The sequence below is a fragment of the Heptranchias perlo genome, chromosome 5 (genome assembly GCF_035084215.1).
Source record: "Heptranchias perlo isolate sHepPer1 chromosome 5, sHepPer1.hap1, whole genome shotgun sequence".
Classification (NCBI taxonomy): Eukaryota; Metazoa; Chordata; class Chondrichthyes; order Hexanchiformes; family Hexanchidae; genus Heptranchias; species Heptranchias perlo.
This window is the reverse complement of record NC_090329.1, coordinates 110980470-110993401: the sequence shown is the minus strand read 5'-3', so window position 1 is coordinate 110993401 and position 12932 is coordinate 110980470. Positions and strand designations below refer to the sequence as shown.

Below are 12932 nucleotides of genomic sequence, written 5' to 3'. Positions count from 1 at the left end.
TGGAGAAACTGAGGTTGTTCTCCTTAGAGCAGAGAAGGTTAAGAGGAGATTTGATAGAAGTGTTCAAAATCATGAAGGGTTTGGATAAAGTAAATAAAGAGAAATTGTTCCCATTGCCGGAAGGGTTGAGAACCAAAAGACATAGATGTAAGGTGATTGGCAAAAGAACCAAAGGCGACATGAGGAAAACATTTTTAACACAGCGAGTAGTTATGATCTGGAATGCGCTGCCTGAAAGGGTGGTGGAAGCAGATTTAATCGTGGCTTTCAAAAAGGAACTGGATAAATATTTGAAGGGAAAAATGCAGGGCTACGGGAAGACCGGGGAATGAGACTAACTAGATTGCTCTTACAAAGAGCTGGCACAGGCGCAATGGGCCGAATGGCCTCCTCCTGTGCTGTAACCATTCTATGATTCTATAGCTGCCATGTTTGTTAGTGATGTTAAAGATATCACAGCTGTCACATCATAACTCGCAACTCGCCAAGGCTTCTTCGACAGCACCTCCTAAACCCGCGACCTCTACCACCTAGACGGATAAGGGCAGCAGGCACAGGAGAACACCACCACCTGCACATTCCCCTCCAAGTCAGACACCATCCTGACTTGGAAATATATTGCCTTCCTTCATCGTCGCTGGGTCAAAATCCTGGAACTCCCTAACTAACAGCACTGTGGGAGAACCTTCACCACATGGACTGCAGCGGTTCAAGGCGGCGGCTCACCACCACCTTCTCAATGGCAATTGGGGATGGGCAATAAATGCTGGCCTTGCCAGCGACGCCCACATCCCATGAAAGAATTTTTAAAAAGGCTCTCCGTTCTAACTATCCGCAATAAGACCGCTACAACATGGCTTCTAAAGTTACATCGTACTTTCAATATAGTTGATTAAATTGGTAACCTCCTCTATTGCCAAAACGAAGTCAAAAGGAGAAACATTCAAATTTAGTCTTAGTTGAGCATTTTGCTTTTACTTAGTAATAAAAAGGACCAACTGAAAGACAGGAAAATTTACTGTTCTTGATTTAATTTTGTTGCTATATTTTGTTCCATTTTAAAACCTTAAGTCCTTGGGGTTGAGTGGTGCAATCTGAAACAATGTCCATTCATTTGAGTTTGAACTCAAATTTGAGTGATTCAAAATTAATTCAAGGCTTGTACCCCTCTTTAAAAAAAAATTCAATAGCCTGCAATAAAAAGTATTAAAGTTAACTGTAAGGAGAAAGCAATTAAATTTAGAGGTGCTCGTTTGCAAGTAGAAATACTGGTGAAGAAATGGAGAAGGAACTGTGTAACGCCATGGTGGCACAACACACTGGAGCATCATAGTACCACAGAGTATTGGGACGTGAAGGGCAAGTCTTTCCCACACCACCTCCCATCAAAAAGCATCTTTAAAGGAGACCTGATGCAAGTCACCGAGCAAGTTTTGAGTTATAGCCTGTGAACATCTCTGCAATGGGTTGCCAGGAGTAAACTCCCAAAGAGTGGAAACAAATTAATCCAGTTTCCCTCTTCGTCCCAGCGTTGTAGCATTCTGTTCCTGCACACCTTCCACTCAGTGGCACGGTTAAGAAAAGACAAAACTCGTCCAAGGAGATCGGTTAAGCTTGAGATTAAAACCCATAATGTTTTTGAAACTACAACACTGTAAAAGCAAACATGTTTATTCTATTCCCCCCCATTACTTCAACAGCAATGCAGCTAGCTGTTCTGCCAATTGGAGGCTGAAGTCAATACATACCAAGCTTGTCCACCTATTTTTCCTCTATTCTTGGATACTCTGAAATACATAACTTCACAACCTGACTGTGTTCGTTACATAGAATTACATTACATATAATCTGCAGCACAGAAACAAACCATTCGGCCCAAATGGTCGATACCACTGTTTATACTCCGCACAAGCCTCCTCCCACTAAAATTACCTCTTCCCACCCATTCACCACATCCCTCCTGTATGCAACAAGCCTCCCCTTAAATGCACCAGTGCTACCTGCTTGAAGCACTCCACATGGCATCAAGTTCCACATTTTCGCCACCCTTCGTGTAAAAATATCCTCCTAAATTCTTTACATCGAGTTCTTTATTTGATCTGTTGGTGACTATCTTATATTTATGTCCCCTTGTTTTGGACGCTGCCACAAGCGGAAACATTTCCTCCACATCCACCGTATTGCACCCCTTCATAATTTTAAAGACCCATGTCAGGTCTTCTCTTTTCCAGAGAAAAGAGCCCCAGATTGCTGAATCTTTCCCGATAGTTGCATCCTCTCAATTCTGGTAACAGCCTTGTAAATTTTTTCTGCACTTTCTCCAGTGTGTCAATATTCTTTTTGGAGTATGGAGACCAGAACTGCACACAGTATTGCAAGTGTGGTCTAACCAAGGTTCTATATAAAGTTAACATTACCTCCCTATTTTTGTGTTCTATTCCTCGAGAAACGAACTCCATTTTTTTGGCCTTAAGGATGGCCTTATCTAGTGTTGCTACTTGTAGTGTTTTACGTATCTATATTCCCAGACCTCTTTACTGCTCTACCCCATTTAGTTTCTTATCTTCTAAGCAATAAGTGGCCTCCTTATTCCACCTATCAAAATGAACCACCTCACACTTTGCTATGTAGAATTCCATTTGTCATTTATCCACCTATTCCACAAGCCTCTTTATGTCTTTCTGCATTTTGATGCAGTCTTCCACATTATTAGCTATACCCAACAAATTGTTATCATCTACAACTTTTGACACCATCCCTCCAATTCGTGAGTCCAAATCATTTATGTATATGGTGAGATGTATATGGTGAGTTGAAAGGGGTGGGGGGGCGTGGGGGAAATAATCCAGTAATGGATTTTTCCAGCTATACTATGAAAAAAAGACGACTGATAAGCCTATTGTAAACATAGCTGCCAGAATTAGTGTCAGGCAGCCTGTGGACACCAACACACAATCATAGGCTGTGTGTTAGCTTGCAGGTTATGCTCTCGTTGTGCACAATCAATAAAATGTAGCAATCTGTATACACAGCAAACAAGAATCAAACAGTTTGGCGGATACTAATGTTATCTCAACAACAACAAAATATTGTTAAACAACATATCAAAAAAGATGGAAATAAGAACATAAGGTAGGGAAGGGAAAGCACCAGTCAACCCATCAAGTTTGTTGTATTGCTTAGACAGATATACATGCCTGCCATTTTCATCTCCCTTGTGTCTTTGCATTACCTGTTGAATACAGGATCTGTCCATTTTTTCTTAACACTGCAATAGAATTTACTGCACTAGGGGGCAGTCTATTCTGTAAATTAACAAGCTTGATTTAAGTTTATCATTGGCCACCTCATCCAATTCTTCTCTTACTACTCCTCTGTGTCATTCCCCCTTCTCCCTACCCTTTTCGCTGATGCGAAGTACTTTGGGATATTTACAATGTTACGGCATTATATAAATGAAAGTGCTAGCCAGGAAGACACATTTTTACACCCACTGGTTAATTTCTTTTATGATTTTCAAAACTTGAATTATGCCTGCCTTGCCTTTTCAACAAAAAAAAACCAAATTCAGTTTCTCTTCACAATTCATAGATTTAAGATCCTGGTGAACATAATGCTGTAACAAGAACAATTACATAAATCCAATAAGCTAGTGAGAGGGTTAACCCATTTCTCTATGAATCACGCCAAACCCACCAGTCAATCTCCACTTAAAAGAATAGAAATCTCCAACACCCTTGGGAACAACAGAATGAATGCACTTAGGCAGTGGCACAAAAGACGTGCAGAAACAAAACTCCATTTAGATTCACTTCTACATTGGGGATATTACATAGATAATTACTTCTTTCCCTGACATCGCATCTGCAATATTCCTAGACAAAAAGTATTCGCCCGTTACGCTTTTTGAAAAAAAAATTGCCTGTGGCAGTCACAGAGTTAAGAAAAAACAAGCTATCGAGTTGTTGTGTGCCCACTCGAAAATCTAAGGATCTGTCACTGTTAGATTCTCCTTTTCTAACAGCAATTCCATTAGCAGCGTTCGTGGAGTAATTATTGGTAGCATTCTCCTTGAAGGCAAGATCAAAGGAATCTATGTAAACCCTGATTATCAATATTACAGTCAGAAAGAGAAAACATCAAAACATGACTTTCTTTACCTTCAGGACAGCAATGAATGGCACAAAGTTAGACCTCTGAAGCCCATTTTTATAGAGGTCTGAAAGAGAAAATTGGTATTAGCTTTGCTACTTAGCTTGATAATAGCATCTCTTTTTTCACTTTGGCAAATATAACCCACCCAACAATAGCAGATAATAGCATGACCAAAGGCACAAAATTGATTCCTGCTCGAGCAATATATGGAGTTTGTTATATTGATCAGTGATACTTATGATGCGAACCAGAGAGTGCGAACAGCAGCAGAAATAAATTGTCGACAGACTTTCTGAAGCAAAAGCATCTACACTGGAGCATGCGTGACATGTGTCATCTCTGAAATGGAGAGATAAAATCCTTTCTTTATTTTTATTTTTTTTTAAAAAGGGCCATAAGCAGCTGGTGCTGCCACTATTCAGACACAGTGGAATAGTCCAGCAAAATATCTTTAAAAAAATAAATTGAAGTAAACAGGTTTAAGTTATATTTATGCGACAACTTTCATGGTTAATAAATGTTTAAATAGAGGCATCGGTGAATGGTTGTTTGAACACCTGCCTCTTCAGCTCTTCTGAGTGCTGGATTTTTTTTTACAGCTTAATGGCAAGAAGCAGGCTTTCAACTGCAAAGATCACTAGCATCCTCTGATTTGACTGAAGTGTGGTAACTCTGACATAAATAACAAAGCAGCTACTGTGGGCCATTTATGCCATTTGAATGCTTCAAAAATGTTCTGGGCTACCCCCCAAAATATCACCTGGCTAAGCAAGTGAACCAGAGCTGAGCCATGCTCATTCTCTGGTCCCAGGTTGGATGCCCAGTCCCCAGTGCTAAGTTAGTTAATCTCATTCTGGAGATGATTGACCTCAGCACCATTATGTTTGAGGGAGGGGGAGGGGAAGAGGAGAATAGCAAAAAAAATAGCCAGGGTTCCCACTCTAATATCCATCAAACTCTGCTGGAAAGTGCATGTGTATGAATATCTGGTGAGGACAGGATTGGTCTCAGCTGTGGTATCCACTGTGGTTGAATAGCCTGCCACACTCACACATGAAGAATAGCCATTTTGGGGTGGTTATCAAGGGCAACCAGCATTTGCAGAGCCGTATGCCAGCAAGGAATCACCATCCTCGCAAGGAGGGAGAAAATTGGAAGAAAAAGGAAGAAAATTCTAGTTATTAAATTTTCATGGATATAAACATCTTCCAGTTGCTTCACTAAAACTGGAATGTGAGGTCTATTACATTCTTACAATGCTTTAAAATCCATGGTTTAAGTGATAGTACAAAAAAAAGCTTAACCATTCAGAAGTGCATCAAGGTTAACTTCCTTCTTTGCATTTAAACTTCCTATTAAAATGGGTTCAGTTTTACAGCTGAACATCATCGTCTAAACCAAGGCTGTAAAATCTGGGCACAATTGGGTTTTCTTCTTGAGCCTCCGATATGGAGGCAACTCCAATTAGATACAACATTGTGATAACCTGCGCTCACTAAACAGATGTGAAAGAATATAAATGAGAGAGAGAACAAAAGAGAAAGAAAAAGAGAAAGCAAAATTATGAAAGAAAGACAGAAAAAGATACATATATGTAAAACATTAAGAACATGCATTTTTATAGGGTCATTATTTTCAGAAAGTGTAGGCAGAAGATCAGTATTTATGGACAGACTCTAGTTTGTTGAAGAAAGGCAGTTGTCAGATACTACAACCAAAATAGAGTAATGACTTTCAAACTTGTTGAGGGCTGTTCCACAAATGGGTTAGGTGCAGTTAAGAAGGCAACTTTTGTTTTTGGCACATTTAAAGAATTCCTCTTATCTGCTCACTCAACGTAATATGTCCTAACAAATGTTGACATTAGAATCCATAACACCGAGTGTTTTTGATCAGCACAGGCTGAAGCCATTTTGTTTACAAGTGCACAGCAGGGGGTCAATACTTAATTACACCAAACTCATAGTAGTTATGAGAGGAAAATAACATTTGTTGTATTTTCTAATTATTTTAAATAATAAAAAATTTACACTTTGAAGTGTCTTCCCTGATGGGTCAGTGGGTAAATGCAGCATATAATGTGGTACAAATCCATAAGTTCCCAGCTTTGATTTCTAATCTGTGCTGCATTAACGGAAGCAACAATGGTAGCACAGCAATTGGCCTCAATACAGGCTATGAAGGGATAGGTAATCAGTCCTGGTTCCCACTCCCAATTGTTGCACAGTGCATCCTGCTGGAAGTGCGGTTGTATAGTGTCTGGATGACAGGATCAGGTTCAGCTGTAATAGCCAGCACTGTTAAGCAGCCTGCCAATATTCAATTGTAAACAATTTTACAACACCAAGTTATAGTCCAGCAATTTTATTTTAAATTCACAACGATGTGACCTGACGAAGGAGGAAGCCTCCGAAAGCTTGTGAATTTAAAATAAAATTGCTGGACTATAACTTGGTGTTGTAAAATTGTTTACAATTGTCAACCCCAGTCCATCACCGGCATCTCCACATCATGCCAATATTCACTGTCTGACTCATACGATTAATAGGCACTTGGGCAAGGTACTGAAGGACTGTCAACACTTGCGCAACTGTACCGTAACTATTTAAGTCATCACATTCAACAAAGGAGGAGGGCTATGGAAGGCCCTAGCTTAGAGAATCTGCAGAGTCGGAGGGGCCCATGAACAACGCTGCAGAGCAGAAGTGGGTAGAGATCGCACAGCAACAGTAAGCCAGGAACAGGGTTGCTGCAGAGTGACAGCAGGCAGAAAACAATAGAGAGGCAGACCAGCTACAGAGCAGGATCAAATCGGGAGCACTGGGATCAGACCCTGGTAACCAGATAGATAGTAGAAACCATGCTTACCACTTTTCAGTTGCAGGTGAGTTTTACCAGTCACAAGGTACCCAGATATCAGTTAGTGTTGGGACAATTTGTATTATGTATAGATCTGAATGGGCAAAATAAAGCAGCGTCTCATTTAAGAGTAAAACTGTCTCCAGGTTGGATATGTACAGTAGCCAAAATGATCTAGTCAGTAGCAAACCTATGCCCTTCATCAAAGTAAAATAACATTATTGCAGGGGATGGAGGATACAGTTTTAATTTCCATACTCCACTGTATCCTTGATATTAGTTGTGAAGAGGCGGCAAGCAAAGTCCTATTGCCTCTCCGCATGGAAGGGAGGAGGGGAAAAAAAAGCCAGAATAACCTGAAGGAGTTTTGCCCCCAAGCCTCTCAGCAGGCAACTCAGAGCTTGATCAACAGAGGTACAGGATCAGATTGCCCACTGCCCTCCCAGTCACACATGAACGTGAAGAAAAAAATGGAGGTATTCAATCGCCTCGCAAATTATAAACAGTAAGAAAATCAAAACATAAAACAAAATTTTAAATTCTCTAACAGCTGCCACGTAGAAATATATATTTTTAAAATGCCAATACCTACTCATCTTTAATTAGATTTTTATTTAACCTTTACTTAAGACTGAAAATGAACCATTTCTAGTTTTGAAACTGCAGCTTTAAATCTAATAATAAATGTGTATTTTTTAAGAGTCTTAAAAATCCATTGCTAAGTTGAGCCAATATATGAACAGCAGATTACATTGCTTAAATACACAGCCTCCTTCAAAGCTGGATCATGCTGATAAACATTTTCTGGTTTCCTGCACCTACATGCCATTAAGACCAGGCAGAAAGGCAAGGCCCCCAAGTCCTAACAACTTCCTGCACAATTTTCATTAAAAAAAAGTTAGGGCTGGCCTGACCATCTTTTACTGGAGCAACTCTTAGAATGCTGACCACCAATTCTATCCAGATACAAACCATGATACAGGTACTTCACTAATTAAGGCAGACAAGGATTCCCAGGATTGTGCCTCCTACAGAGTTAACTTAATCTGAAATCTTTATGTCCATGAATTGAGGCATTTTGCCAAAATTTTCTTAAACTTGTTCACTAGGATTGGATAAGGTTTATATGTGGGAGGCTGTCAACAAGACTTGACAACTCTTGAATGCTATTCATCACGTAAGTCTGCCTGGAGTACCCTGAACAGAAGCAGAAAAGGTTGCTGATCAAGAAAAGACAAAATATCTTTGCAGGTTTTTTTTTGGAGTACAATACAGCCTGATGAGAACTTAATCTGAGGTAGAATTTTTTTTCTCCATCATATAGTTATGCATCTAAATTCATTGTACGGATTAAGTTGTTCTCAATAGTGAGGTGGAGAGTGATGTACGCTTATTTTAAGTTGGCTGAATAAACAAAAATAGTGATCCAAATGCTAACTTGAAAAGGCAACAAATGCAAATGCCATTAAGGCAATAAGTTAGACAGCCATGTGACAATATTTAGGAGGGGAAATAAATTTCCTTCCTCCTTCGAATGGTACAAATTGCTCAATTTACTCCCCAACATGCCATGATCTGCAAACCACCGTTGCCAAGGGGCAAGAGGGGAAATTTGCTCCCAGCCTTCACAGATGCAGCTTGAGAGTCAGCTGCTGAAACATATTCAAGAGATTTTCCCTCTAGTCCCCCTTCCTCCCCAACTCACCTTTGATGAGGCATCTTGCCTCTGCTCAGTCCCCAACAATGAACAATCAGAAGTCAGGATTACAACACAGAAGCATGGTGGAATCAAACCTGTGCCTGAAGTAATCCGCGTTAATGCTCAAACCACTGTGCTGCCATGCTGCCGAAGGTTACAATTTTCTTATTTTAACAATTTCTTATTGGTCTTACCTTCAGGAGGTCTGTTGGAGGTGGCCACAACAACAACGCCATTTTGAAATAAATTTTCAAAAAGCTGCTTCAGTATCATGGCATCAGCAATATCTGTGACCTTACATAATAGAAACAAAATTGAAATTTAGTTTCATCCAGGTTCACTTGTTCATATATATCTGGAAATGAAGCATCCTTATCATCAAATGGAAAGAAGAATGGATAAACAGGATAAATTGTGGTGTAACAGTGCTCCAAACCCACAAACTTTGTATTACCGAACCAGAATGAGAACAAATATAAATTATGTATTAGAAAATTAAATGCAGTGATATGGTCTGCATAAATCATGAGTGGGAAGTCATAAGTAAGCAAAGCTAATCATAATACTAATACTGAGTTACAAACTGCCCAGTTGACTGGATGGACTTAGTACATTAACGGTGCTGTGTTCTAAATGCTCGTGACTGTATCCATGCATATAATACGGTGTACAGTAAATTGAAATACCTATGTTGGCCACAGTTATAAAAGAAAGTATTAAAAAGGTTACACAACTATAAAATTGAAAATGATCAAAAGTTAGACATTTTCAAATATATGAATGTCCTTCCAAATCAAAACATTTGTGCTTTTGAGGCTCCATGATATATATATATATATGTTTTTAAATACATCACCACCAGTCACATGTATTTTATTTATATAAAAATATTTTGGTTGGATTCTTTAAAAATAAATTAGAATGACTTAATTTTCCCTATTATTAGACAGATTTTCCAATGTAGAGGATGGGAGAGGCCACACAGTGAGATAATGTGAATTTGTCCCAAATACTGGTGGGACAAATAAGTCATTGGAACTTTTGTTTTAAATTATTTGAGTTGGAAATTAATAGGAAGCATGTTGGGAATCAGCTTTTTCTTCTGTGCCTTCTACCATCTTTGAATAAAAAAAACATTTGCAATCTGCTTTCTACCTGGAGACTTAATTTTTAAATCTACAACAGTCACGTACGTGACTGACAACAATTTATAACACAAAATGATTTATTCTGGCATGGTGCCACGAAGCATTGGTGTACCAGCATGCACCCACTGCAGCTTCCGAGATCCCTAGAACCTTCCTTGCTGCATTGGCTACTCTTACTTCATCCTATGCTTCTACGACATTCATAGCATCACCTCAGATTTCAATTGGGTTCATTTTCACTTCTAGCCATTCCACCCTCATTTATTATTTTTCAATGAAACCCAGATTTCAACTCTTTTACTCTTCCCCCTTCAAATTTTCTGCTCCAACTTTCAATCCAAAGGAGGTACATGTGCTTGCATTAGCTTCTATATATTACCCGAATTTGAACTCCTGTTGCTAAAAATATTTCTTCCTCATCTCACTGAATTCATGTGCTGTCACAGTATGGTACTGCACAGAAGAAGGCCATTCGGCCCATCATGCCTGAGCCTGTTCTTGAAAGAGCTATCCAATTAGTTCCACACTCTCCCCACAACCCCGTAAATTTTTTCCCTTCAAATATTTATCCAATTCCCTTTTGAAAGTTATTATTGAATCTGTTTCCACCATCCTTTCAGGCAGTGCATTCCAGATTATAACAACTTAGAATCATAGAATTATAGAAGTTTACAACATGCTGAGAGGAGCCGAGCCGAGCGGAGGGAGCGTCCGATAAAAGGCGGGATTTCAGAGCGCTGAGAACAGCTGAGAGGAGCCGAGCCGAGCGGAGGGAGCGTCCGATAAAAGGCGGGATTTCAGAGCGCTGAGAGGAGCCGAGCCGAGCGGAGGGAGCGTCCGATAAAAGGCGGGATTTCAGAGCGCTGAGAGGAGCCGAGCGGAGCTGCGACCGAGTTCGAAGTGACGTCAGGAATCAGATCGGGACGCGACACAGGGGAGGCACCTGATTGGTGAGTAGGTTCAGGTGAGTATTTCTCCTTATCTACAGTAACTGAAGTAAAAGGAAAGGGAAGGTCTGCAGGTCTTATAGGAAGTAGCGTTTATTTTTTAGTGAATCAAGGTCCCCAGTGTAGTTAACATTCTCTAAATTGAGAACAATTTAAAGGAGTAAACTCCTTAAAGGGAGTGGTAAGTAGTTTTTCTTTCCTTTTTTTTTCTCTTGACATTGTAGTTGTTCTTAAGCTAATTTAAGGGTTAAGTCATGGCAGGAGATCCCAGCGCCGTGTCATGTTCCTCTTGTGGGATGTGGGAATTCGGGGCTCCTTCCTGTATCCCTGATTCCTTCACCTGCGGGAAGTGTGTCCAGCTGCAGCTATTGTTTGACCGCTTGACGGCTCTGGAGCTGCGGATGGACTCACTTTGGAGCATCCGCGATGCTGAGAAAGTCGTGGATAGCACGTTCAGTGAGTTGGTCACACCGCAGATAAAAATTACTGAGGGAGATAGTGAATGGGTGACCAACAGACAGAGGAAGAGTAGGAAGGCAGTGCAGGGGTCCCCTGCGGTCATCTCCCTCCAAAACAGGTATACCGTTTTGGATACTGTTGGCGGAGATGGCTCACCAGGGGAAGGTGGCAGTGGCCAGGTTCATGGCACCGTGGCTGGCTCTGCTGCACAGGAGGGCAGGAAAAAGAGTGGCAGAGCTATAGTGATAGGGGACTCGATTGTAAGGGGAATAGACAGGCGTTTCTGCGGACGCAACCGAGACTCCAGGATGGTATGTTGCCTCCCTGGTGCAAGGGTCAAGGATGTCTCGGAGCGGCTGCAGGACATTCTGGAGGGGGAGGGTGAACAGGCAGTTGTCGTGGTGCATATAGGCACCAACGATATAGGTAAAAAACAGGATGAGGTCCTACAAGCTGAATTTAGGGAGTTAGGAGTTAAACTAAAGAGTAGGACCTCAAAGGTAGTAATCTCAGGATTGCTACCAGTGCCACGGGTTAGTCAGAGTAGGAATGACAGGATAGCTAAGATGAATACGTGGCTTGAGAGATGGTGCAAGCTGGAGGGATTCAAATTCCTGGGCCATTGGAACCGGTTCTGGGGGAGGTGGGACCAGTACAAATTGGACGGTCTGCATCTGGGCAGGACTGGAACCAATGTCCTAGGGGGAGTGTTTGCCAGTGCTGTTGGGGAGGGTTTAAACTAATGTGGCAGGAGGATGGGAACCGATGCAGGAAGTCAGTGGGAAATAAAGTGGTGACAGAAACAAAAGGCAGTAAGGGAGAGTGTACAGAACATGACCGGACAGATGGTCTGAGAAAGCAGGGCAAAGACCAAGGGAAGTCTAGATTAAACTGCATTTATTTCAATGCAAGAAGTCTGATGGGCAAGGCAGATGAACTCAGGGCATGGATGGGTACATGGGACTGGGATGTTATAGCTATTACTGAAACATGGCTAAGGGAGGGGCAGGACTGGCAGCTCAATGTTCCAGGGTACAGATGCTATAGGAAAGATAGAGCAGGAGGTAAGAGAGGAGGGGGAGTTGCGTTCTTGATAAGGGAGAACATCACGGCAGTAGTGAGAGGGGATATATCCGAGGGTTCGCCCACTGAGTCCATATGGGTAGAACTGAAAAATAAGAAGGGAGAGATCACTTTGATAGGATTGTACTACAGACCCCCAAATAGTCAATGGGAAATTGAGGAGCAAATATGTAAGGAGATTACAGACAGCTGCAAGAAAAATAGGGTGGTAATAGTAGGGGACTTTAACTTTCCCAACATTGACTGGGACAGCCATAGCATTAGGGGCTTGGATGGAGAGAAATTTGTTGAGTGTATTCAGGAGGAATTTCTCATTCAGTATGTGGATGGCCCGACTAGAGAGGGGGCAAAACTTGACCTCCTCTTGGGAAATAAGGAAGGGCAGGTGACAGAAGTGTTAGTGAGGGATCACTTTGGGACCAGTGATCATAATTCCATTAGTTTTAAGATAGCTATGGAGAAGGATAGGTCTGGCCCAAAAGTTAAAATTCTAAATTGGGGAAAGGCCAATTTTGATGGTATTAGACAGGAACTTTCAGAAGTTGATTGGGAGAGTCTGTTGGCAGGCAAAGGGACGTCTGG

General features: G+C 41.1%; 1 protein-coding gene across 3 annotated transcripts in view; it reads right to left on the bottom strand.

The window, feature by feature from the left end:
- afg1lb (AFG1 like ATPase b) overlaps window positions 1-12932 on the bottom strand; it is a 156641-nt gene that overhangs the window by 77502 nt on the left and 66207 nt on the right. For all 3 annotated transcript variants that reach the window (XM_067984995.1, XM_067984994.1, XM_067984993.1), the window contains exons 6-7: window positions 8908-9007; window positions 4161-4219 (exon numbers count right to left, since the gene is read on the bottom strand). In XM_067984995.1, coding sequence (XP_067841096.1) covers window positions 4161-4219; window positions 8908-9007 — 159 coding nt within the window. The remainder of the gene's footprint in view (window positions 1-4160; window positions 4220-8907; window positions 9008-12932) is intronic.